Genomic DNA, 25,720 nt, shown 5'->3' on the forward strand with positions numbered 1-25,720 from the left:
CTTGTGTGGTTTGTGCATCTAGATTTCCTCCTCTTGGGTCAAGGCTGCTCCTGGGGATATTTGCTGTTGTTCCTGGCTGTGTGGTGCAAATAGTCCATATCTTTGGAGTTGGATATTGAACGTCTCCCCTCCTGAAACCTCATGGTGGTGGGATTCTGCAAACTTTAGTGCCTTGTTAAGACTAAACACAAATGGCACTGCTTGTGAGGAGGAAATGAGTGGATTTGACCATTTGCTCCCACCCCATGGTCACCATAACAAGCTCCCCCCAAGTGCTGCTGTTGACTAGGATGTGCACATACCAAACAGAAAGTTTCTCTGTGTGTGGATTTTCATGGCGACCACAGCACACGAGGAAAGGGTGAACCTCCTTTCTGTGTTTCATGCCCTGAGCCTGTGGCTGTTGAGTTTGCAGAACTATGTCTTCAATCTTGGGCATAGCCTGACCCTTAAGCCATTTTTTGAACACCCATCTGGTATGTTCTTTGAAGAAACAAGAAGTCATGGAGGGAGCTTTTGCTGTACCTCTGGGGGGCTCTCTGCATTACCAAAACCTTTCCAGGGACCCAGCCTGAATCTGCTGCAGTTGGAGCGCATGGTCATTACTCTTTTTCTGGACTTGCCTCTGTGTGAGAGGGTTTTGGACATTGGGGAGTTAGTTGCCCTCATCTGCAATTCTTCTCTTTAAGCTTAATGGAAACTGGTCCGGTTTCTTCCCTTTGGGTCCATGCTGCCACTCCACCCTTTATCAAATTTATTGCCTTCTTCAACATCCTCTCCTACAAAGATGCACAGGAGCCATCAAGAAGAGCTAAATGATGTTGGTTATTGAGTTGTACCAGCTCTTCCCCATTAGAGCTTCCTCCCTACCCCAGCCTGTTTTAATAGCTTCAGAGATGAGAATATTTTGGCAGGTTTTCTCATATTTGCACTGCCCTGGCTTGGAGGCACTTAAATCCTCTTGTCTGCATAGCCTTTAAATGTAGAGGCACCCAAACGTTTATGGAAGGGTCCTTTGCATATAGAAGTTTCTGTCCCTGGTGGCACCTCCAGATATGGCCAGGAGAGATCCTAGTCTCCAACCCTGACAACCCTGAGCTCGAAGGAGGCAGCTTCTGAAATCCGGCCATCTCCTGTCCATGCTAGTACCACATCTTGAAAGTGCGATGATCTCTGTGGCATAAGTAGTGTCTAAAGGAAGAACTTAGGAAATAACCAATCAGCTGGGCAAATGGGTTTATCACATCAGTTTCACCCGAGGAGGTGTAGAAATGATGGTGGAGTTCTGGCTATAAATGGATCTCCTAGGTCGAAAAATGGCTTTGGTCCTGTTGCACTGAATGGAGTGGCTTGGTTAACTCTTGGGCTGCTGGTGAGGAGGTTATGGAGGGCGGGGATTGGGGGAAGCTTTCCTTCCAGTGTAAGTAACAGTGGCTTAAAAAAAGAGGTTATTGACATGAGCTGAGTCATCTGAGGACAGAAACTGCAGGCTGCAGGCTCTCCTCTATGGAAGGGATAAATGGGCCTTGCCGCGATTTTGAAGGATATACATCACTCATTATGTAAAGAGTAATCTCCATACGGGAGGTTGGAATTCAGCGGGCAGGCAAGATGCTGGAGCTCATCCCCGCCTGCCTGCCCTTTGCTCTTGAAATAGATTGAACTTTAATGACCTGGGGTTTTTTCCAGTTTGGGGAGAGGGATTATTTTATTAAAGTAATAAAATCCCCCACCTCGTCCACAGTGTTTTCAGGTGGTTCCCTTCCCCAAATAAAAATGCCACAGCATCTCAAAAGCACAGTCAGTAACAATAATTTCTAAAGCTTAAGCCCCTTTTAAAGCACCAGTGCAGATACGTGCCCTCAGTGATCTAGTCTCAAAATACTGTCGCAGAAGGTTTTTCCACTTCTTCCAAGTGGGGAAGAAAGATGCTCATCCTTTTGTTAGAGAGCCATTTGAATCTGTGTACTGGGTCCCCGCGGAAGTTAGTCCTGGCCTGGCTTTGATCTGTGAGCTGTTGACTGCATGCTCACTGTTGTAAGCTGCCTTGGTGGCAGCCTTCAAAATTCACCAGCTGCTCTATCGGCCACTTGCAACCAAGTGAAGATGCCTGGGAGACAATATGGCGCTTGACATCTCCACCACCTGGAGGTGCGTGCCTGGGGATCGTTGGATCTGGACTGTTTTCAAACGCTAGCAACACATCCTCTAGAATTCTATCCATGATATTTTATCTGCGCAATCAGAATGAATTTCAAGAACCAAAAGTCGTACTGAAAATGGCCCAAGTTGGCAACTAGGCATGCCATTTTGGCAACAGTAACTCTGGTATAAGGAGCCATTTGGTGCCTAGTTTATATATCTGAGTTTCTAACACTGCTTGGAAGCAATTTGAAAGCAAAGCAAAAAGCATAGCTCATTGTAATAAATAAAACGAACTGTTGCTTCTCTGGAATATTTGCTTTCATGGGAGAGGATCAAGAGTAGGGGGCTCTTGGCTATGTTTGTTGGTGTGGGACTGCAGATCACATACCCCGTCATTTCCAATTAAAAAATTAGAGCAGCGGCTCTAGGAGAGACTCCAACCAGTCAGAATGAAGATAGAATTATTAGTATCTGGCAGCCTCCATATGTTTGCAGAGAAGCCTAAAGTGTGTGCTCTGCAAGAAAGGAGATGGTTTTCTGTGCCATCTTCTCCTCTGCCTTTCCCACATAATTCCTGAGAACATAATTCCTTATTCAGATAGTCTTATGTGAGCCCTTATAAGTGGCAGTTCTGGCAGATTGATCTGTGTCTATAATTCTGAATATAGACTTTTTTACCAGGTGGTGCATAGCTTGTATTTTTTGTGTTGAGCAAATTTCATTTTGGTGTCTTGGCTCTTTCAGACAACAACAACAAATTAAAATCAATATTTAAAATGCAATTTTCAATTATGGTGCTTTTATACATATAAAAAAGACTGGTTTAAAACAAAATCTGAACTTAATACGTGTTGATGCCTGTGTTTCACCTCTCTGCTAAATTCACAGCCCTCTCTCAGACATGCAGTTGAAAGCCACTTTCATATATAATGGAAGAGCCATGAAGTGGCGGCAGCGCTGAATGGTCCTTAAATAGCTAGATGTTATGAATATGGCACAGTGGAGCTTTTGCTGCTTTTTGGGGCTGATATTGGGCGCCAAGGGCTGTCAAGCCATCACAAACATTGGGGGATCTACTCTGGCTCCAGACAATGCGTTCCTGACTCTCACCAGAATAATCTAGTAAACACATTAAGGTAGTTGCACACTCCCACATGGCTGCCCAGATGGGCAAGCACCATGGGACAAACACTTGCCTATTTTATTTTGTGCTTATTTTGTGCTTTTGGAAAATTCTGGCACTTTAGTCCAATGCAGATATATATATATAGAGAGAGAGAGAGAGAGAGATCAGGGTGGTGTAATCGGGCAGCATTTTGCCTGCACCAGGTTTTCGTTTTGCAGATAAATGGTCTCGCTTAGTGTCCTTGCACATGTACCGAGTGAAAGAAACAGAAACCAGTGTTTGTCAGCCTTTCCCCCTTCTTGTGTATAAGTGGACAGAATGTGGCAGAAAAGCCAAATTGCTGCAGAAGATGGTTAACTCATGTAAGTAGGACAAAGGCATGATTTGATCATAAGCCATGTTGTGTCAGAGCAGCCATTGCCAACATTGCGCCCTCCAGCTGTTTTGGACTACAACTCCCATAAGCCTTAGCCAGACGGTAGTTGTAGTCCAAAACAGCTGGAGCGTACCAGGTTGGCAAATGCTGGAGCACAGCCAATTTGGGTGCACCTATCTCTGTTTAGGTCAGGAAATACCTGAATTATTTTGACTTTTATCATCATGATTCTGATCCTCATTGACTTAGTCTGTTGAGTCTCTTCCACTGTACTTTTCAGACTGATTGTGTCTGTAGAGTAGCTTGTCCCAAACCTCCCAATGAACTTCACTGTGACAGACAAAATTATCTCATGGCTCCTCTCCTCCTCTCCTTTTCTTTTCCAGGTTTTTTAGTCCGCAAAGGTGTGAACCATGGCTGACTTCGACCACAACCTGAGTCTGGCGGACGCCCTGACGGAGCCACAGCCGCAGATCGAGGAGGAAGTGAAACGAGATTTCATTGCCACCCTGGAGGCGGAGAAATTTGACGACATGGTTGGGGAAACGGTTGGCAAAACGGACTATGTCCCTCTTCTCGACGACGATGACCCGAAGCCTGGGAACCAGGAAGCGAAAACCAAACCCCATGCTGACAACGTCCCTGCGGAGCGTAAGTGAAGCTCAGCTGTGAATGCTTTGGGCTGTGTGGTTGGGGGGGGGTGTGGTGCCCAGTGGACAGAAGAGCCCTGGAGTCAACGGTGCAATGTCTTCCAACACAGCCATGCCCCCTGGGAAGGGCACAGCACTTTTGCTGTAGCATCCTCTGAGGGTGGGGGTGGTTTTCTTGCCCTCTCTACTTTGTCTCTTCCACTGCTCAGGTGTCTCTTCCACTGCTCAGGTGAGGCGACGAGTGGGCAGGTGTGTTGTTAGCAATGTCTTTGCTTGGTCTACCTGTGGTACCTTCTGTGTGTGTGCCGGGTATTGCTAATAGCTGCAATGTGGGACGGGGAGAGGAGAGGTAGGATTTGTCAAGACAAAGGTTAATGTCCTCAAGCCCAGAGGCTCCTGCAGTTGTCACTATATCCTGTTCAGGTGATCATGGCAACTCTGGACGGCCTTGAGCAGGCATAGGCAAACTTAGTCCTCCAGATGTTTTGGGACTACAACTCCCATGATCCCTAGCTAACAGGACCAGTGGTCAGGGATGATGGGAATTGTAGTCTCAAAAAACATATGGAGGGCTGAGTTTGCCTATGCCTGGCCTTGAGTATGATGTAGGCAAAAAACGTGTGGATTTTTTGTTTATCCAGTGGGAATGATGAATTACTGGGCAGACCCCAGTTTCCTGGAAAGTTTAGGGGATTCTGGAGTCGAGGTTGCTTTGGAGTCATCATTTGCTGCATCTGTATCCCAGTTTTTTCTCCAAGGAGCTCATGCTTTTCCCCACTCCTCATTTAATCCCCACCACAGCCCTGTGAGGTAGCTGCGGCTGAGGGGCAGTGATAGGCCTCCTCAAGGCCACCCATTGAGCTTCATGGCTTGAGTAGAGAGGGTTGAACCATCATCTCCCAGGTCCTCGTCCTTCTCTTGTCTTCTTCTTCTTTTTAAATTTGTATACTACTCTTCACCTGCAAATCTCAGGGAGGTTCACAACATAAAATTACAAAATTATGGATGGATTGGATGCTCCCTTCATAATATCACCTTCGCGCAACCTTATAATGCATCACAACGCATTCTTTGACAGGAAGCAGCAGCATTTTCTTCCATTGCATCATCTCCCTCTCAGGCCTTGCCTTGCCTCGCCACCCCCTCCCCTTTCTCCTTCCTCCCAGTACCCCAGCTGGTGCCATCCAAGGTCTGTTTCCTCTCTCCTCCCGTTTCTGCAATTCTTTGGGCACCCTCCTGTCATTGCCTGTTGTCTGGACTGTCACTGTTTCCTGTCTGGCTTCCGCTCTCCAGTCAGCTGAGGATGCTTTCGCTGAACTCTTTTCTTTCTGTGGCTCCGCATGTGTTCTTCCTGTGCTTGCCATGCCTTTTATGTCCTTAAACTGAGACCACAGCATGCTTTACACCAGCCCTCCCACTCCTGGCGCCCTCCAGGTGTTCTGGACTACAACTCTCACTGGCTCCAGCCAGCATGGTGTCATAGTCCAAAATATCTGGGGGGCGCCAAGTTGGAGAAGGCTAGAATCATAGAGTTGTAGCATTGAAAGGGACCACAAGGGTCAACTAATCCAGCCCCATAATGCTTTGCTCCACCCCATGCAAGTTTATTACCTTCAGCTCATAAAACCTCTGCCTTTTTTCCCCTTTTTCCTCTTTCCTAAGTTGAGTACAGTAAATAATAATTCCTAACTTCCCTGTCTCCTGTTTCTTCCCTCTTTTTCGGCTTATGCAATAATGCTCAGGGCCCTGTCTTTAGAGAACCCTTATTTATATAACCTTTCTTTAAAAGTAAACATACATCTTGTGTCAGGATGTATAACTTGTCTCTTGTGGTGAGCCTAGCCATGTCTCGCCCGAGAGCGCCTGAATTGTGTCGCCCGCGAGGGAAAATACCTAATATTAGCTTCCAAAACCGAAACAGATTGGTGAGCCCTTGGGGAAGGCGGCCGGGGGTGGGGGGCTCGGGAGTGGGGAGAGGGCAGTGGGGAACTTCAAGGGAAGTGAAATATTGCAGGCTCCCTAGCAAAGCTCTTGCCTTGATCTCTTTCTGAAGGGGACTCCAGTGTTTGCAGTTTAGATTTTGTTTGCACTGTCTCCCTGCTTGTGTCTGACAGGTGAGAATCTGACCAGCTTAACTGGGACCAAACCGAAAGGTTTGCAGCTTCATAGCACAGAGTAAGAGGTACAAGGTGGAGGGCCTCAGGTGAGAGAGGCTCACAATTGTGTCTAAAGATTTTGCAAGCTGCTAGGAACTGTTGTCAGCTGAAAGGCATATTCAGGGCGCGAAAGCTGGAGTTCGTTTCTGCATGCCCATTTGGGCTGCTTTGGCAGGCGCAACAAGGCAGGTGTGGCTGCTTACAATGCCAGCATTTTATTTAGCACTTGAGACGTCTTCGGGTACGTACCCTGCAGTTCTTACAACAACCCTACAAGGTAGGTCAGTGATAAGATCCTCTTCTTAAACAGGCTGGTGGAGATGGTGGGGGCATGCCTAAGGCCAAGCTGTGTGATCATGGCAGGGGGGAGGTCTGAACTGGGGGTTTCCTGGCTCACAGCTCCGTCTCTGCAGTTGTTGTGGGGCACTAACCAGGAGAGGCCACTTCTTGTTAGTTCTCGGGCTACATGATTTGCCTGTGTCCCCAACTTGGGATAGTGGAATGGGCTGCGGAGAGGAAATTAACGTGAGCAGGGTGAAATGAGTTAATGTATATAGTATTTTACGGAGTAGCTGAACCCAGTCTATGCATTCCAAATGTACTGAGTGTCTGTCCTAGTAATGGACAGATGGGCTGTTATGCACCTACTTATTATCTCTCTTGCTTTGGAAGTGAAACAGACATGCTTGGGGTTTCTCTAACGGTTCAGTTGCAGTCTTTGTGCCCATGACAATTGGAACAAAGTGTTCTGAAGGGTACAGTATTTCAGGATCTTTAAACTGGTGGCTTCCTGACATTTTTTTCTTCTTTTCTCTTTCTTGGCCACCAGAGTACAGTGGTGCCCCGCAAGACGAATGCCTCGCAAGACGGAAAACTCGCTAGACGAAAGGGTTTTCCATTTTGGAGGTGCTTCGCAAAACAAATCTTCTATGGGCTTGCTTCGCAAGACGAAAATGTCTTGCGAGTTCCTGCGGGTTTTTCCCCCTTCCCCCCTTTTTCTAAGCCGCTTATCAGCTGATCCGATAAGCCGCTAAAAGCCGCTAATAGCGCTAATCCTCTAATCCGTCAATGGGCTTGCTTCGCAAGACTAAAAAACCGCTAGACGAAGAGAATCACAGAACGGATTCTTTTCGTCTTGCGAGGCACCACTGTAATATCAACAGTTATAAAGCAATAGGAAAATTTGTTTACCTTTGAAAGGCTAAGGGTTTTGGTTGATAAGATACCCCATTTTGAGACTTGGACAGACCAAAGTAAGGTTTATCTGGTCGCTCTGGAGAGAACAATGTCTTGCTTGCTTCATCCCTCTGAATTATTTTACTAACTTGATACTGAACCCTTTATTTGATTTATGCTGTCAGAGAAAGGAGGAGGAAGTATGTTCATCTTTTGGTGTGAAGAATCCTGGATGGGGCAAGGGTTGCACTGGGGTGATCTCATTCTTTTTCGGCCTGCTGGTTCTAGAATTTTGGGAACACCTCTTGCCTTCCGCTCTCTTCCTTCTTACTAATTTCCCCCTTTCTTGAGGCAAAATGAGATCAGTCCTGGAGGAGAGAAAAATATGACATCCATGGGTGTAACTATTTAGCTAGGTACTTTTGCCTCTGGATCTTAATGAGACACCTCTGTTTCATCAGGGCTGGGTGGATCTTTGCGGAAATACCTGGTGTATGGCCCTAATAGATGTTGAGATGTTACTTTTCAGGGGACAGCATTCTTCCAAAGACCTGGCTGCCTTGTCTGGGAACGTAAACTTGTGTTAGAATATTCATCATTGTGAATCAGATGGTCTGGGGTGGAGAACTCATAGCCTGTATGTGTCCCTCAAGCTGATTTGATGCACCGTCCAGCTCTCCAAATGCAACATGTCTTCTCTTAGTTATCAGGTCTGCTGCTGGCTTGGATGAGAAGGATCAGAGAAGGAAGTGAGAGAGACGACCCTATGGAGAGAGATGCAGGGGAAAGCTGAAATGTTTTGGGAGGGATTAGCAGGGTGAAAAATGGGGTAGTGGGGAAAGAGGTAAAAAGAGCCCCGTTATCTTGCAGGGAGCCATGAGTTGGTGGAGCCCAGAAGTCAAGAAGGAAGTGCAGTGTGAACCTGGGAAGTAGGAAGGCAGGTCCTTGCAGTAAATTGCAGTAAATTGAATTAATTTTATATGAAATGATTTTGGAATGTTGTATTATTTTATTATTGTTAGCCGCCCTGAGCCCAGCTTTGGCTGGGGAGGGCGGGATATAAATAAAATTTATTATTATTATTATTATTATTATTATTATTATTATTATTACTACTCTGATGGAGGCTAGCAGGCATCTGTTTTCCTGTGTGCGAGGAAGGAGAAGCCTTGGGTTTGGGAGCTGGAAGGGATCTGTTCTCTGGGAAATAAGAAAGAGGTGTGTGGGAGAGAAAGTGAGTGATTGAGTGATATATACCATATTTTTCGCTCCTTAAGACACACTTTTCCCCTCCTAAAAAGTAAGGGGAAATGTGTGTGCATCTTATGGAGCAAATGCAGGCGGGAGGCTCTGCTCAGCGCTCCCTTTAAAGAGGCGCGTGGAGCGTGTGTGGGGCCCTTGGGGAGGGGCAGGCCGTCAGTCCCTTCTCCCTCCTCGGGCAAAAGCCCCCAAGAGCCGCACACACGCTCCACGCGGCTCTTTAAAGGCAGCGCGACTCTTGGGGGCTTTTCCGGGAGGTGGAGGAAGGGACTGACAAGCTGCCCTTCTCCCTCCTCGGGGAAAAGCCCCCAAAAGCCGCACACACGCCCTGCACACTCTTTAAAGGGAGCGCGGCTCTTGGGGGCTTTTCCCAAGAGCGATCCCTCTTGCTGTTTGGCTTCTGGCTTATCCGCATGAAGCCTCTTCAGGGCAGGAGGAGCCTTCTTGCTGTTCTGGCTTCTGGGATTCAGAATATTTTTTTTCTTGTTTTCCTTCTCCAAAAGCTAGGTGCGTCTTATAGAGTGGTTCGTCTTACAGAGCAAAAAATACGGTACACACACACATTCTGTGTTCTGTGGAATGGTTCTTTACACTGCTGGCTCTGATCCCTCTGGTTACCCCTGAGGGAATTTGGTCCACGACACCCAAAAAGTGCCTTACCTGAACATAAGGAGAGCCTGCTGGATCAGGCCAATGGCCCACCTAGCCCAGGATCCAGTTCTCAGAGTTGCCAACCAGATGCCTGTGGGAAACCGGCAAGCAGGATCTGACCACAGGAGCCTTCTCCCCTCTCCTGTGGCTTCCAACAATTGGCATTCAGAAGCAATGCTGGCACCAGCTGTGGACCAGTGTGCCCTATTCAGTTTTGTATAAGAGTGAAGCAGTGCTGGCTTCTGGAGCCCATTTTAAGGCTGCAATCTCGGTGTGCCTTTGTGGTAGATCTTGCAAGCTTAGCAACTCATCCCTAAATTTGTATTTTTTACTGATGTTGGGCTAAGTAGCTCATGGCGCGACAATGCCTAAGACTGCCCAATGATTGATAATGGAATATGCAGAAATAGCCAGATTAACAGAGAAAATTAGACAACAGGGCGAGGAAACATTTCAAAAAGAATGGGGAAAATTTACGTCGTATATAGGAAAGATAAAATGAAATAGTGAAACCAGTAGAATTGGAAATAAACCTCACAACGGAAAAGATTAAGAAAAGTGATGGATAATGAAAATAATAAGAAGCAAAATGTATAAGGAGATTAATATAACTAACAGTAGTTGTAAATGAATACAGACAGACAACAAGAATTGTATAAACAGGAGGATTTACCGTATTTTTCACCCTATAGGACGCACTTTTTCCCCTCCAAAAATGAAGGGGAAAAGTGTGTGCGTCCTATGGGGCGAATGCAGGCTTTCGCTGAAGCCTGGAGAGCGAGAGGGGTCACTGCACACCGACCCCTCTCGCTCTCCAGGCTTCAGGCAGCTATCCGCAAGCCTTGCAAACCCGGCGGGAGTTCCCGTGGGCTCGCAAAGCTTGCGGGCAGCAGCCTGCAGCCCGAAGCACGGGGCGCCCTCTGGAGGGCGCCCCGAGCTTCGTGCAGGTGTCCGCAAGCCTTGCGGATAGCAGCCTGTTCTGGGGGCTGGGGTCAGAGGAAGCTCGGGCTTCCCCTGCCCCAGCCCCGCGGCTGGGGGGGGAAATAATTTTTTTTATTCATTTCCCCCCCCCAAAAAACGAGGTGCGCCCTATAAGGCGAAAAATACGGTATTTGTTTATGGATATACTATGGACAAATACGGAAAATGAATAACAATATACAAAATGGATGAAAATAATGCAATAAAATTATACATGATATAAAAAACCAGAAGGAAGGAAGGAGAGAAGTCAGTGCTTAGGAGCAAGTATAAATTTAAAATGCAACACAAGTGTATGTGGGGTATATAACCCGAAAACTAATAAAGATTATTTTGGGTGGTGTAGTGGTTGGGAGTTACTCGTGCATAATCCTGCTCCGTTTGAGCATCGGATTGCCTGGTTAAACCCTCCGGACTACGCAGCCCATCTTAGCGTGGCTGCCCTTAGTCACTCGTAGAATCTGTCTGTGGGTGTTTCTTAAAGCGCTGCCAACATAAGAGTTGTTTGACGCCCAATCGTCTCCGCCTCTCACTGCGCGGGAGTCTCCTGCGCAGGGTGGGCGTGGGCAGCGGGGTGCTTGGGCTCTCCTCGCTAACTTCCAACGAAGAGTCCTGGAGCCCCTGCACCTCCCTGTCCCGTTCCTCTCCTGGATCCCTGGTGTTACACTCATTCTCTTCCCCTTCTTCCCGGCTGAGTCTCCCTCTGGCGCTTGGACCTTCCCCTGCAGAATCAGAGACCCTCTCCTTCTCCCTAGCCTCTGATGGCAATTCCCTGACAGGTGGGGTGGGGGGAAGATTGCCCAATGATCTCGGAAGAGGCAGCACTTGAACTCAGCCATCCATCGCAAGAGCCCAGCACTCTATTTCCGGCACCGTTCTGAGATGTACTGTCAGGATCGTTTAAACCTGGTGTGCATCTCCAGCTGCTGTTGATGTTGCTTGGAGCTGCATCTGGGAAAGGCAGGAACCAAGCAGAACACACACACCCCTGGCAGGAAGAGCACTTCCTTCCTATGCAGAAGCAACCCAGGTTCCATTTGTGACATCTCTTCTTGAAGCACCTTTGCTAACAGGCGAGGGGAAGCTCCTGATCTGAGACCTTGGAGAACCACTTCCAGTTAAGAGTTGATACTTCTGGCCAGCTGGGCTGGTGGCCTAACTCCTATGAAGCAGCTGCATGTAGAGTCATAGAATTGTAGAGTTGCAAAGGGACCTCAAGGGCCATCTAGCCCACCCCCCCTGCAATGCCGGAATAACCCGCTGCAAAGAGGCTGTACACAGGACACTTCCCTAACCATTTGTGCAGGCTTCAGTGGTGTGATTGTGTTGTCCCGCTGTCTCGATCCTTAGCAAAGCAGGACTGGCCTTCTGGGGAATTTGAATAGAGGCTTTCTGCTGTTGGACCATCATCTGTGGGAAAAGAACTTGTGCAGGCGCCCCCTTCCGTTTTCCTGCACGCAGTCCAGGCGGGGCTGTAAACAACCCTTCAAGATCTAACCCTCCCATCTCCGTTGCTTGGGAGGGGGTTGTGTCTAACTGAAATCCTTCAGCCAGATTAGACAAGGCTTAAGGAGCGGTCAGATGGAGTCCCACCTGGACCCGGAGGGCTTGGGCTTGGAGAGGAGGGGCTGCCAATCCAAACAGAAATTGGCCAGGATTTCGTCTTGCACAAAAGCGTTTTGGGGCCGCTGTGCATCTCTTCCCTTCCCCATTAACACATCATTGGGACGACATTATTTTTTTTCCTCCCACGGGGATAATAGCCAGCAAGTTGGTCTTACCAAGTGGCTGAACGTCATAATTTGACAAGTGCCGGCTAATCCTCTTACTCCATCCTTTATGTAATGCCAGGGGATTGCTTGGGGAGCAGGCGAAGCCTTGCATCTCCCCCTCCTGCCCTCCTGGAAGCCGTGCTTACTCAGCGCCTCTGCTTTAACCTCAGAAAGTTTGGTCTTGGGTTGGTTCTTGAGGCAGCTCAGATATGTGCTGCCCCTAACTTTTGACGGGGCAACGAGGAGAGATTAACAATGCGTCCCAATAAAGATGGCAGTTTGAACTCTGCACTGACCAGATAAAGTAAGGCAGTTGTCGTGGAGGGATATCCAATTTATTGCATAAAACGATAAGGCTGTGCATGACGGGAGAAGGAATTGAAGAGAAGAAATTGCAAGCCGTAATATTTCCTCACCCCGCAACCCAACGAGAAGCAGCTGGAGTTTCAGCTTCAGCAGCCAAACGCTCCTTACCCTTATCCTTTTCTTCCAACACACTTTTGTTAGGGTCTCATTTGTATAAATTTCGTTATTCCAAATTTCTGATCTAGCTCGGCTTGAACATTTAAAGTTCTCCAGTGCCCAGCAGAGGGTGCTGGTCATATTCTCTTGGTGAACGTAAATTGCAGCGTATCCAAGTCCCCATAGCAGAGCGACAACAACAGACTCACAAGAGATTGGAAGAATTGAGCAGAAGTGCCTGAAATGTCTCCTTGCGTCTCTCCTTTCCCCGTCTCCGTGCAGTAATATGAATCTCATGCAGCCAACATTTATTTTTCCTTGAAGATTTTGGGGCTGGAAGTTTGGTAGAGAGAAGCATTTTCATGCTTGAGATGAAAGATGGTGAGTGTCTAACAAAGTGCACTCTAACCTCTGGATGGGCGAGACTTTCTGCTGCCCACCAGGCCATGGCTTTTCCACCTGCCTTGCCCCCCAGCCCTAGGACCCTTTCCTAGACCATGACTTTGAGAATAGCAGAAGTAGCTAGGAAGGGGGAAGAGGAGTTCGGGGATATTTTTAAAAAACAATTTTATAAGTTGTGTGTCCTTGTTTCTCCATCTGATCCTTTTAGATGGTCTTGTAGGTTTTGGGGCATTTTATGGGTCGCGGGTGGTGCTGTGGGTTAAACCACAGAGCCTAGGACTTGCCAATCAGAAGGTTGGCGGTTCGAATCTCCGTGATGGGGTGAGCTCCCGTTGCTCGGTCCCTGCTCCTGCCAACCTAGCAGTTCGAAAGCACATCAAAGTGCAAGGAGATTAATAGGCACCACTCTGGCAGAAAGGTAAACGGCCTTTCCGTGCGCTGCTCTGGTTCGCCAGAAGCGGCTTAGTCATGTTGTCCACATGACCCAGAAGCTGTACGCTGGCTCCCTCAGCCAATAAAGCGAGATGAGTGCCGCAACCCCAGAGTCGTCCACGACAGGGCTTTACCTTTACCTTTATGCATTGTAGCTTGTGGTTATTTTTATTGATTATCGCTTAGTAATTCTTTATTGTAATTGATAAGTGCCATTTGCTGGTATTTAATTTTACTGTTTACTATTACATTCTAATGGATAATTGAATGTTGCTTTATTTGATATAAGTTGTTTATTTTAAAGTTACTGTGACTTTTTTGTATTGGATCAGATTGTTATTACTTGTGTGATCTTTGCTGTCTTATTTTGCTGCTTCTTCATCTTGTAAACCACTTTGCGTATAGTAATAGAGAAAGGCGTTACACAAATTGAAAATGAAATGAAATTTTCACGGTGCTCTCAAAGAACTGGCACATAGCTTGCTCTAGTGCTTGAGACTGAAATGGGTAAAATCTCTGTCCTTGGAGTCTGGTGATTCAAAGGCTCATGCTGCTCAGATCCTGAAGGTAGCATATAGTCATCCCATCCAGCAGCCATTGATAGCTTTATTCTCTCTGAATTTCTCTAATCCCCCTTTTAAATCCCACCAGTAAGAATGTAAGGGGTCCATTGGTTACATAGAAGCTGCCTTGGACCAAGTCTTCCCATGGACATCTAGGTGGGCCCTGTATGAACAGGATGATGGACTAGATGGGCCATTGGCCTGATCCTGCTTCCAGGCTGCTTCAAACCTGTTGGGAACGATCATAGATGTTTGGTTTCCCTCATCTCCTGATGAACAGCCCTGTGCTTTGGAACCTGTTGGCATTAGAACATTATAATTTGAATTAATACACCCATCTCCTGTGCCTGCTGGGCTTTCCATTTTATTCCTCTTTCGCCCAGCCCATTCCCAGTGTAACATATTCTGCAGCTTGCCCCTGGTGTTGGGATGTATGTGCTGGGACTGAGGCATGAGGCCTGATCAGTGGCTATTGGATCAGAGTATTGAAGGACACAGCCTCATCCTCAAGCAACCAGCCTTCCTGTAGAGGTCTGGCTGCGGCAAGACAGATCTGTACTCCGCACTGCCTGGTTCTCCTTGAGGCATTTTCTTTTGCAGCAGCAAGAGACGGGGCGCTGAGCAGGCCGAACCATCTGTCCAACCCTCCTCTGGCGGCCTTTATCGCTGTGCCCTTACGCGTGAAATCATGCGGCTGCACGTTTCCGAGGCATGCCTTTGGGGGGGGGGAGTGATTAGGCTTAATATATTGGCCCCATCTTCCTCGCTCGGGATTATCTGTTTTTTAGGGCGTGCTGTGGCTCTAAGGGTTGTTTATATAAAAAAAAACCCAATCCTTTGATCCTTTAGCCAGATGTAAGTACCATCTAATCATTTGGGCCAGGATTACGGACTTTGGACATCTTGGTTCGTTTTGCGCTCTTAAAAAACAGGTTCTTAAAATAAAAGGAGTTTTTGGAAGGGGTGTGTGTTTGTGCATTGGGAGGGGAAGGAAAGCTAAAATGTTTAAATGCTACGCAATGTGCAGGGAGCCAGTACTCCAAATTGCAGAGACAGAAGGCAATCACCACCACCTCCGGCTCAAGTGCTGCAAAGTTGCGGGCGGGGAGAGCTGTGGGCAGCTGTGCCGAGCCACATCTGGCCTCGCGGACAGTGGTAATGGCCCGGTTGATTTCCATTTATCCATGAGCTGAATCCTTTTGTGCAGGGAGCCTCACTCCTCTCGGTTAGCTTGAGGGGGAATTGTAAGCGAGAAGAGCGAAGGGAAGCCCCACACCCCTCTGGGAGATGGGACGGAGCAAGATGCCTTCTTGGGGCCTGTTTTTCATTTAGCTCTTGTCTGTGCAGCTGGGGCTGCTTTTTGAAGACAGTTGGGTCCTTTGATGGGGTTTCCTCAGCCCTGTTCTGCAGATAAGCTGTTTTGATTTATGCAAGCATCCCTGTTCCCAGATGCTGTCGTGCAGGAAGGAGTCTTCTTTCCCGTTGGAATAGCTGGATTAGATCTCCGCAAAGCCTGTTTTCAGTGTGTGTAAAAGCGTCTTAATTTATGCGAATCCAGCTCTTTAAAGCCCTTGAAATGGCAGAGCTCTGTGGCACCAGCGGGGAGCTCGCTTTGCCACCTTGTAAATTCAATTGCTTGATGTCCCTGAGAAAGAGGCAGAGGCGTAGCTAGGGGGGTCGGGGGGCACTGGGCGGCACACCATGGGGGGCGACACCGCGGGGCCTGCAGCACGCCCAAGCCACGTGTCTTTCCTGCCTAGCTACGCTGCTGGAAAGAAGCGGCTGGAATGCAACCAACCCACTTTACAAAATGCGACGTTGGGGACACCTGAGAACGCTGGAGGCGACAGCCTCTTATCGGAAGCCGCAGCCCTTTTGAACACTGGCTGCCTTTGTGGGGGCCATCTCTAGAGGCAGCCAAATAAGGTCACCTTCCAAAAGGTGCAATCAGAGGAAGGTTTTAACAAATCTCTCTCCCTTGAGTTTCCCTTGTCAGGTGTGTAAACCTGCCTAGTACCACAATGCCATCTGTTCCCTAGCTTTGTAGGGAAAGCTGAGCCAAGAGAGATGAATGTTGCATATGTGCCATAGCGGCGCAAGCTCCTGCTTTGGTTTTGCAGCAGGAAGATCTGCCACCAATAAGCAGTGTTTGAAATTAGCCAGGAGCCAGGTGCATTTTGCTCCTGGCCTTTGACCACTTGCGACCCAAGTGAAGATGCCAGGATGGCGCCTAACGTCGCCATCATCTAGAGGTGGGATCATTGGATCTGGACTGTTTTCACACACTAAAACCCCATCCTGTAGAATTCTAGTGCAGGAACCTGTATCCCTATAGTTGTTGGACAACCACTCCCATCACCCCTGGCCATTGTGCCATGCTGTCTGGACCATTCGGGAGTCCAACTACACTTGGAAGGCCACAGCCCCATCCCCACTTTAAATCATCTGTTTTCACTGCTTTGCTGTATTTTGAATTGTTTTCATTTGTTTTTAAACAGTACGCCACCTTGATATTACTTTTGCTCAGAAAGGCAGGATGCACTTAAGCAAGTACTATGCTGCTGTTCCTTGTATTTTTAACTTCTCTTCAGGCTTTATTTTAATCTTTGTATTTTTGCACTTTATGAATTACAAGCCATTTGAAAGCCAGTCACGGTGCTGAGGTGGGATAGACCTTCACAAATTCCCATATTTAGGCTCACAGGCTGCCAGTGTTATAAACCAGCCAGGTGCATTTTGCTACTCACACAGGTCCAATTGTGGCCTCATGGAGACTTCCGGGTGCCAGGCTGGCAACTGGGGAAAGCAAAATATCACTTAGAGAAGGATCTGAAATATTTTCTTTTAAGCTTGATTTTGCTTTATTTGATGTTTTAATGTCTTGTAAACCGCTTTCAGATTTCTCCTTTAAAATATAGCGCTATAAAAACAAAATTGAACGAATAACAATAACAACAAATCCCACTGCAAAAAAGGTGCCTAGGCATTCCATTGTGGCAACAGTAACCCAGGTTTAAGCTGCCATTTGGTGATAAGATTATATATCTGGGTTTCTAACCCTGCAGGTTACAGAATGTGCAGCACTTTCTCCCTTGCTCCTTCCCTGCAAACTACTTTGCTGGGCGGTGAATACAGCCTGCCCCTGTGGAACTGGTGCAAGAATGGCATGGCTGGCTACTGGTAAAAACAGCTGGCTACCAAACTCAGTCAAAAGTTGCAGACCCTAACCCTAACCCCAGCCCTTTACAGGGAAGTACACTTGAAGAGGTTTATGCAGCCTGCATGTTAAAACCCCGTGAAGAGTGAAAATGAAGGCAGTGAGATTCCTCCCAGTTGATGAGACTGTCTCTGTCTTTTTAGGTACGTCAGCGACTGGACCAGCTGCTGTGGTCGAGAATGGCGACCATGGAATAGAAGGCACCAGGAAGGGTAAGATTTCAATGGCCTGTATTTGTCCATCCCATGATGATGTAAGGGAAATATTGGAACCACGTGGGCTTCTTCCCTCCTATCCAAAAAACCCCCAGTCTCTTAGCCATAGCTGCTGAACAGTACACAAGGCAACATTTAATACGAACAGGTATCTCACAAAAATGTATGGCATCATCAAACATCTAAGGGGAACCTAGATTATATTCCAAGGATTAAAACATTTCTGGAACTGTAAGGTACATGAACCAAATTCTCCATAGAGGTTAATGTTGCCCCCATACACGCAGAAGTGAATATGTCACACCCCCTGCACAGTTCAAAAGTTGTTATCAATATAATCTAGGTGAGTCCTGATGTTGCCAAATGCTTTAGCAGTCTTCGGTGGCATTCTTTCTAAAAGAAGCAATGCTTTCTGCATGAGTCCCGGAGGGCAGTGGCAGTTAATGCATTAATGCTGCAGTAGCCTTTTCAGACACAATAATCTAAATTGATCTATATGCTGAGCCATATCTCCAAGACTGTAGCGGCATACAAGAGTCCAATTATACACAATCTCAAGCCTTATTTTTTCCTGAAACCTGCAGCTGCTACCTTTGGAAGTGAGTGAGATGTATACCTTATTCATTAGTTATACAGTGGTGCCTCGCAAGACGAAAAGAATCCGTTCTGTGATTCTCTTCATCTAGCGGTTTTTTCGTCTTGCGAAGCAAGCCCATTGACGGATTAGCGGGTTAGCGCTATTAGCGGCTATTAGCGGCTTATCGGCTTATCGGATCAGCTGATAAGCGGCTTAGCGGCTTAGAAAAGGGGGGGGAGGGGGGAAAACCCACAGGAACTCGCAAGACATTTTCGTCTTGCGAAGCAAGCCCATAGGAGATTCATTTTGCGAAGCACCTCCAAAACGGAAAACTCTTTCATCTAGCGAGTTTTCCGTCTTGCGAGGCATTCGTCTTGCGGGGCACCACTGTATTAAAAAGTTCACTCACAGCTTCACTTTTTGTGCTTTTGTTTAGTAGTCAGTGAAGGGGGTCTCTCTCTTTTTGGTTTGAGGTCTTCCCTCCTAGTCATTGCCCAGGGACCTAAGATTAGGGCTTTTTGTGTTTTTTTAAACACGGGATTATATCTTTCCAGGCGCTCATTACTTGATGTAACCTTTTCCCTTTTCTGCAAAATGTTGTGTTTGTCTTGTCCTGTTGCTAGCGTTTTGTGAAAGACTTTTCTGACCCTCGTAGTAGTCCCACAGTCCAGGAAGTTCTTCCTCTTCCCCTCCCACCAAACCGCTCTTCTGCTTCAGAACAACTTTTGTAAATCAGTTTAGAAAATGCCATTGAGCATGAAGATGTTTCCAGGAGGCATCTCGTGGGCCTCACTGCCTCCGATCGCTGAGTGGTGTTGGGTTCAAACTGGCTTCTAGTGTCCCATTAAGAAGGATGCTTTTAAAATGAAACTCAGGCTGAACTCAGGATTGCTTCGGTGCTGTTGAGTCACTTCCATCTCCGCCCCTTCAAATTGGGAGAGTGCCTCTCCAGTGTGCAAGGAAGACCCTCCCTTAGAAACAGCAGGTGCTGTTCACCTGGGTGTGATTATGGACTCTTAAATCTGCTTGTGATCTGGAAGATGGGTATGCAGGCAACGTGCACATCCATGCCCTCTTTAACATTTTGGCTTGTCTAGTGGTTCTTTTTTCCGTTATTTATTTTAAGGATTGATTTATTCCAACGTATCTATGCTGCCTCTCAGGGTAAAGCCCTGCCAATGTGGGTCACACAAGACAGTTAAAACAGAGCACCATTCTTTCAATATATGTAGTGCAATCCAGCTCTAAAAATAAAAAGCAGCTGTTTAAAAGACAAAATTAGGCCCACTTTATTCCAGGTATGCACTCCTGCTTCAGAACTCAAGTATCTTGCGGGTTCAGATCAAGGACTATCTAGTGATGCTGGCTGGAGCTGATAAGAATTGTAGCCCACCAATGTCTCAAGGGCATATTGGCTACTTCTTACACCAACTAGTAGTGGACACCAACTAGATGACTTCAAAGGCAGAGAGAGGCATGGAGGAAAAGGCTAACAATGGCTGCTAGCATTGCAGGGGGTTGGACTAGATGACCCTTGGGTCCCTTCTAACTCTACAATTCTTTGATTCTATGGCTTATGTTTCTACCTCCAGTTTCAGAGGCAGTGTGTCTCTGAATAGCCATAGCTGGGATTTGCAAGTGAGGAGAGCCCGATTCCTCCTTGGGGGCTTCCTGTAGGCATCTGGCTGGTCACTGTGAGGACAGGATTCTGGACTAGGTGGGCCATTGGCTTGTTCCAGCTGCAGGGCATCTCTCACGTTCCTATTAGGTTTTCCCAGCCTGGTGCTCTCCAGATGTTTTGAACCACTCCCATCAACCTCAGCCAGCACCGATGGAAGTTGTAGACTAGCAATATCAGGAGGCCATCGTGCTTGGGAAGGCTGCACTAGATTGCCCATTGGAACATTGGCTAGTGGCCTACTAGGGGAAGACCATCTACTTCATGCCCACCTGATACATTACTTGCAGAAACAGTGAACCCTGAGGATCATTGTTGCCCATGAACTTTCCACTATCGGCTACCCAGAATAGTAACTTCCCTCTGTAATGCATTCATATCTCTTGACTTCACAGACTTGTAATTAGAAATTGTGATGCAATCCTTGTAGTCTCTGTGGCTTTCCTCTGTTTCCCCAATTTTTCACACCGTCAACCTTTTCATGGAATTCTTTTGCACTCGCTTATATGAACAGTTCCTGAGCTGGTCTCAAAGCCAAGTAGGAACCCAAAGTATCTGACCGGACTGAGGAGTACCTTGAGGGGTTGGGTTAGCGACCCACTTCCAATCACATTGAACTCCTCTACAGGCAGGAATAAGAAGGGTAAAGCTGTACTGGCGATAAATGCAAGGATGAAGGTCCGGCTGGTGCAAACTATCCATCCCCTGGCTTGAATTTGTTTAGCACCTGCTGCCCTTGTTCTGCCCATAGAATTCATGCACCCAGCTGCTTAAAAGCCTTCTCTCCACCCCACCCCAGTGTAAAGAGCATTCCCCACACTGGCACTGCCCGTGTGCCCCCTGCCCATCTCCAGCAGTTGATGGGCAACCTGTGGCGTTCCACAGATGCTGTTGGACTCTAGTTCCCATCATCCCTAGCCAGCTTGACCCAGTGATCAGAGATGATGGAAGTTGTAGTGTAGCAACATCTGGAGGACCACAGATTTCCAATCCCTGATTTACAGCCTAGATGAGCTTGTGCTTCCTTGCTTCATTTCTTTAGGAGCATTTAGGTGCGGCTATAAATCATTATCCTCACATTTTGTATGTGTGTCTGTGTGTGTGTTGGGAGAGGGCTGCTTATGGTGTCCCGTGTACCTACTGATGATGGCTGCTGGCATCTCAGTCCTGCCAAGCTGCATTGTTCCAAGCACAGTGAGAGATCCTGGATGCGTTGTGCGTGGTGCTGATGGAAGCCCCCCCCCCCAAGCTCTGGATTCGTTTCCCGCCTTGCACAGCAGGGCAAAGACCTACGCATTGAGAAGTTCAGGCAAGGAGAGATAATAATTTACAGTTTGCTTATTTTAACGGTTTACACAATACCCACCATTTCAAAACACACAAAAAGAAAAAGAAACAAAAATTAAAACACATTAAATCTATCTGCAGAGCTAGCAAGGTGGCAGTATCTAACAATGCTACCTTGGAAAAGCTTGCCTTGAATGAAAACATCTTGAGGAAGTGCCTAAAAGAACAGATTGTTGGCGCCATCCTAATTTTAGGAGAGGTGATTGTAGAGCTTTCAAGGCTGCAGAGAAAGATGTGCAGGTGCTTAAGAGTAAAAATAAGGAAAATACAGCTTTTCTTTGGCTTTGAGTAAATATTTTTAAAACCCTGGCAGCCTGCTGGCTTGCTTTTGCAGCCTTACAATGGCTTGGCATGCGCTGCATAAATCATTCTCTGCAGATTGGAGGGAATGGCTGCAGAGGTTGGAGGTGAGTAGTGAAAAGGGAGATATTTTCTTGAGGCAAATATCTGCCTGGGGCATCTTAAGGGACCAAGATAGTTCAGAAGATGGTATGGGCGTGGCTCCTCTTTCTGCAGTCGTATCTGCTGTCTGTGTTAGTCTACAGCAGAAATGAGGGGAGGGAGACAGATGTTTGCAGTTGACCTCATGTCAGAAGTGATGCATTCGAGACCACCCAGACAGGAATTAGGAGTAACTATAGGCTGCATGGTTGTCTAGCTGCATAAATTATCTCAGGGCCCAAAATAGGTGGCTTATGGAGAAATAGAGTAGGTCAAGTCACCTGGGCCTCAATACCTCTTTGTGATGGCAGGATCATGGCTTAAATCAGGCTTTCCAAGCTGGGCATCTCCAAATGTTTCTGGATTTCCAGTTCCCAGTAGTCCTAGCCAGCATGCCCAGTGGTCAGGGATGGTAGGAGCTGGAATCCCCGAACCTCTGGCGGGCACCAAGTTGGCAAAGACAGCTATCTTCTAGAATTGCAGAAAGCCCCTTTTAAAAACACAGTTTTTCACCCCTTTTGGTATGCAGTACCATGCGTTATGTGGGACGCGGGTGGCTCTGTGGGTTAAACCACAGAGCCTAGGACTTGCCGATCAAAAGGTCGGCGGTTCGAATCGCCGCAACGGAGTGAGCTCCTGTTGCTTGGTCCCTGCTCCTGCCAACCTAGCAGTTCGAAAGCACCTCAAAGTGCAAGTAGATAAATAGGTACTGCTCCGACGGGAAAGTAAACGGCGTTTCTGTGCGCTGCTCTGGTTTGCCAGAAGTGGCTTAGTCATGCTGGCCACATGACCCAGAAGCTGTATGGCGGCTCCCTCGGCCAATAAAGCGAGATGGGCGCCACAACCCCAGAGTCGGTCACGACTGGACCTAATGGTCAGGGGTCCCTTTACCTTTACCTTTACCATGCATTATGGTAGAAGAATCATAGACTAATGGAGTTGGAAGGGACCCTGGTGACCATCTACTCCAACCCCCTACAGTGTGAGGAGTGCAGCGTGTCTGCGAGGGTGTGTTTGCAACATGGCGTTCAGGCTCAGTGGAAGAAACCCAGTCTAGGAAGGGCAAGAGGAGCTCCAGCCCCCTGTGGCGTGTGCCAGCTGTGGACTGTGTGTGTGTTGAGTTGTGGCATTTCTGTAGCGACACTCTTCCAATCTGTTGTCTTATGTGGCCTTCAGGAATGATTCCCGGCACGTTGTCTTGCGAGCTGGTGGTGGGAAGGACCAGGTTTCTTAGCTGCAAACATCCAGGTTCATCAGGCAGCTCCAGAACGCAAGACGATCAAATGTCCTGAGACTCGGAAAATGCTGGACATCGCTTGTGTTTCTGGGTCCCTTGAAAGTGCTGCTGCCTCGGTTTTCTTTGTGCACGTGAAGCAGTGGGCGGGGGTTGAGTGGGGGTGAAGACTAGATGCTGACTGTTCCAGCACAAGACCCATTGAAATCAGTGAACGGGTGCTACATATTCAGCCAGGCCTGATTTTTTTATTTCTTATTTTTGCTTGACATGGATAGCTCAGTTGGCCAGAACAATGGCGCTGATAATGCCAAGCTTGCAGGTTTGATCCCCGTACGGGACAGCTGCATATTCCTGCTATTCCAGGGGGTTGCACTAGATGATCCTGAGCGTACTTTCCAATTCTACGATTCTATGAAGAGTGCTGCTCTTTCCATCCTAGCAAGGTCCTGTTAGCTCCCTTGCAAACCCGGGCTCCCTTCAAAGGCAAACTTTTCTGCTCAAGGTCGCAGGGTCTGCAGCCTTAATGCATAGACAGAGCCATACCCAAACGCATCGACTCCCCACAGTATTTTTAGGAATCTCCCCCTGCCCTGCCCTGTGACATGACCAGAGAGGGGCTCCCAACTTCCTGCTGCATGTTTCGTACTGTTGACTGGCTGCTTCCTTTCCGCACAACAAGCATGACTGACTCTCTCTCTCTCTCTCTCTCTCTCTCTCTCTCTCTGTCTCTCTCTTGCAAAAGAGAGCTTCCCTGCTTGTCTCCAGTCTGGCTGCTCTCAGTAGTATGTTGCTTGATGTGCAGTTTACTGCATTAATGTTCATGTTTACTAATGACTTAATGCTTTTATTGCCCCTCCTCCCCGTATTTTCCTTCTCCCCCATCACGTTCCTCCCCCCCTTCTATCTTTCTTTTTCTTTCCTAGAAGCCTAGACCCCGGGCGCTGCTACCAACAGGAGACCAGTGTGTGCTTTTCTTCCCGATATTTACACTTCTTTTAAAAAAAAATTACAAAAATGTCGCCACCAAAACACCCTCCGCATTTTGCAGAGCTCTTCCTTTACCTACCTGGAGTTCTATGGGGCTGAAGAAACAACGCGGGGTGTAGATCGGCTGCTGTCCTGCCCCTTGCCAGCGCCACTCTGCTCCTCCTCCTCCTCTTCTTCTTCTTCTTCCTCCTCCTCCCCTCCTCCTTCTCTCTATCTCTGCTCAGCAGCTCTCATTGAGACCTTCCTTTGTTGTAAGCACAGGTGGTGCGTGGCAGTTGTTGAAAGGGCATTTTATTAACTTTGATTTTCTCTTTTTATGATTTCACATTCTTTAAATGTAATCATCAGTTCTTTTTCCTTTTGCCACCCCTCTGAAGCCCCCACCCCTGTCTGCATTTATTTTATTCTTCTTACAACCAGCAGGGCTTGCCTTCCAGAGCTCATCCACAGTGTTGCAGGGCTGGGGGGCTTTAGCTTAGATTGACAGCCGCATTTCTTTGCCCTTCACTTGCTCCACCTCCTTCATCCCCCTCCTCCCAAGTTCCCTGGTGCCTTTCCATATAAGGAACTTGATTTTATTGTTTGGTGTGTCCCCCCAAAAAAACTTCCTTTGATTTGAAATCAGCAGGGTTCCTCCCTCCCCCTTCTTTTAAAATGACTTTGAACAGGAATTATGCCAAAAAAAATTGCATTTAATGAGACCTTAAAAAAGCACAGAAGAAATAAACATTGCTAAATATTTTTTTCAAGAGTGGAGCTGTCGCGCATCTACTCTTGGAGCAGAGTAACCTTGATCGCGTTCTGCTGTTCACATCAAACTCGGAGCCAGCAGACGGGTTCTGCTTTCATGAAAGTTTAATGCGTGTTGAAGTCTTACCTTTGTGCTAAGACTTTGCTCGGATGCAAATTCTTGTTTGCCTTCCCTGTCAGAAAACCAAGGTAGGAATAGACTGACAGGAGGGGAGGGGACAATGGAGCGAGCGCCACGGAGCCAGACATCAGACATGTCAAAACCGCTAATGAAATAATTATCTGACAAGGCCGCAGCCAGAGTGGGAAGGAGCTGTTGTCTCTTTGAACTCCTCCTGATCTGTCTGTAGGTTTAGCTTGTCACTTGCAATCTCCCTGGCTGTCCCCTCTCGGATATAAATTGGCCCCTGTGCATGGAGAGAACGGTAACAAAATTCATATCAAGGCCTAAATTTGGGCTCCCTTTATGCCTCCAGGCTAGCAGACGGATAAAACTTTCCTTAAGCATAGCTGACTTATGTTCTTGCTGCCTTATCTGCTACTTAAAAATTTATGTATACATTCCTGAGCACTGTTAAGCCCAGCTGTGATGCCCCTGCATATATTTGGATGCTGAAGAATACCCAGGCCCCAAACCGGCTCGTGTCTTTATTAGAGATGCATGAAATAGAGTAAGCATGGAAATGGAGTGAGCATAGCAGAGACTCTGTTTGAAATAGAAAGCATATTGCCAACACCCAACTCACAAATAACCATATGCAGAGGGTCAGAAAGGTTCAGAGTTTCTGTGCAAGAGGTGCATTGCTTTGGTAGACAACATTTCGAGAGCTCTGGGAAAGGAGGATAGTGGCTGCCGTTGTTGTCTTTAGAAGAGCGAGTGACTTTGCCCAAGGCTTCCAGTTGTAGCTAAGATGGTGTTTCAAGATGGGGCGAATTCCAGCCTGCACCTCTGGCCGACTGAGAGTGTTTCTCTTGGCTGGGCTGACAATGTTGCCCTTGACCCAACAGGTTTTATTTCTGTGTGTAGAAATATACGCGGCCCATGCAAATCCAGCTTTCTGTTCTCACAGTGGCAAGCCAATTGCCTAGTGGGGAAGTCTGCAAGCAGCAGCAGCATGT

The 25,720-nt window shown here is 47.4% G+C and overlaps 1 protein-coding gene across 26 annotated transcripts in view; it reads left to right on the plus strand.

Annotated features, from left to right (window-relative positions):
- Positions 1-25,720, plus strand: part of MAP4 (microtubule associated protein 4) — a 214,632-nt gene that overhangs the window by 53,204 nt on the left and 135,708 nt on the right. For all 26 annotated transcript variants that reach the window (XM_083466492.1, XM_083466514.1, XM_083466495.1 and 23 more), the window contains exons 3-4: positions 4,034-4,298; positions 17,513-17,581. In XM_083466492.1, the coding sequence (XP_083322618.1) occupies positions 4,061-4,298; positions 17,513-17,581 (307 nt within the window). In that variant the 5' untranslated portion in view covers positions 4,034-4,060. The remainder of the gene's footprint in view (positions 1-4,033; positions 4,299-17,512; positions 17,582-25,720) is intronic.

The sequence above is a fragment of the Podarcis liolepis genome, assembly GCF_965112155.1.
Source record: "Podarcis liolepis genome assembly, chromosome: 12".
In the NCBI taxonomy this organism is placed as follows: Eukaryota; Metazoa; Chordata; class Lepidosauria; order Squamata; family Lacertidae; genus Podarcis; species Podarcis liolepis.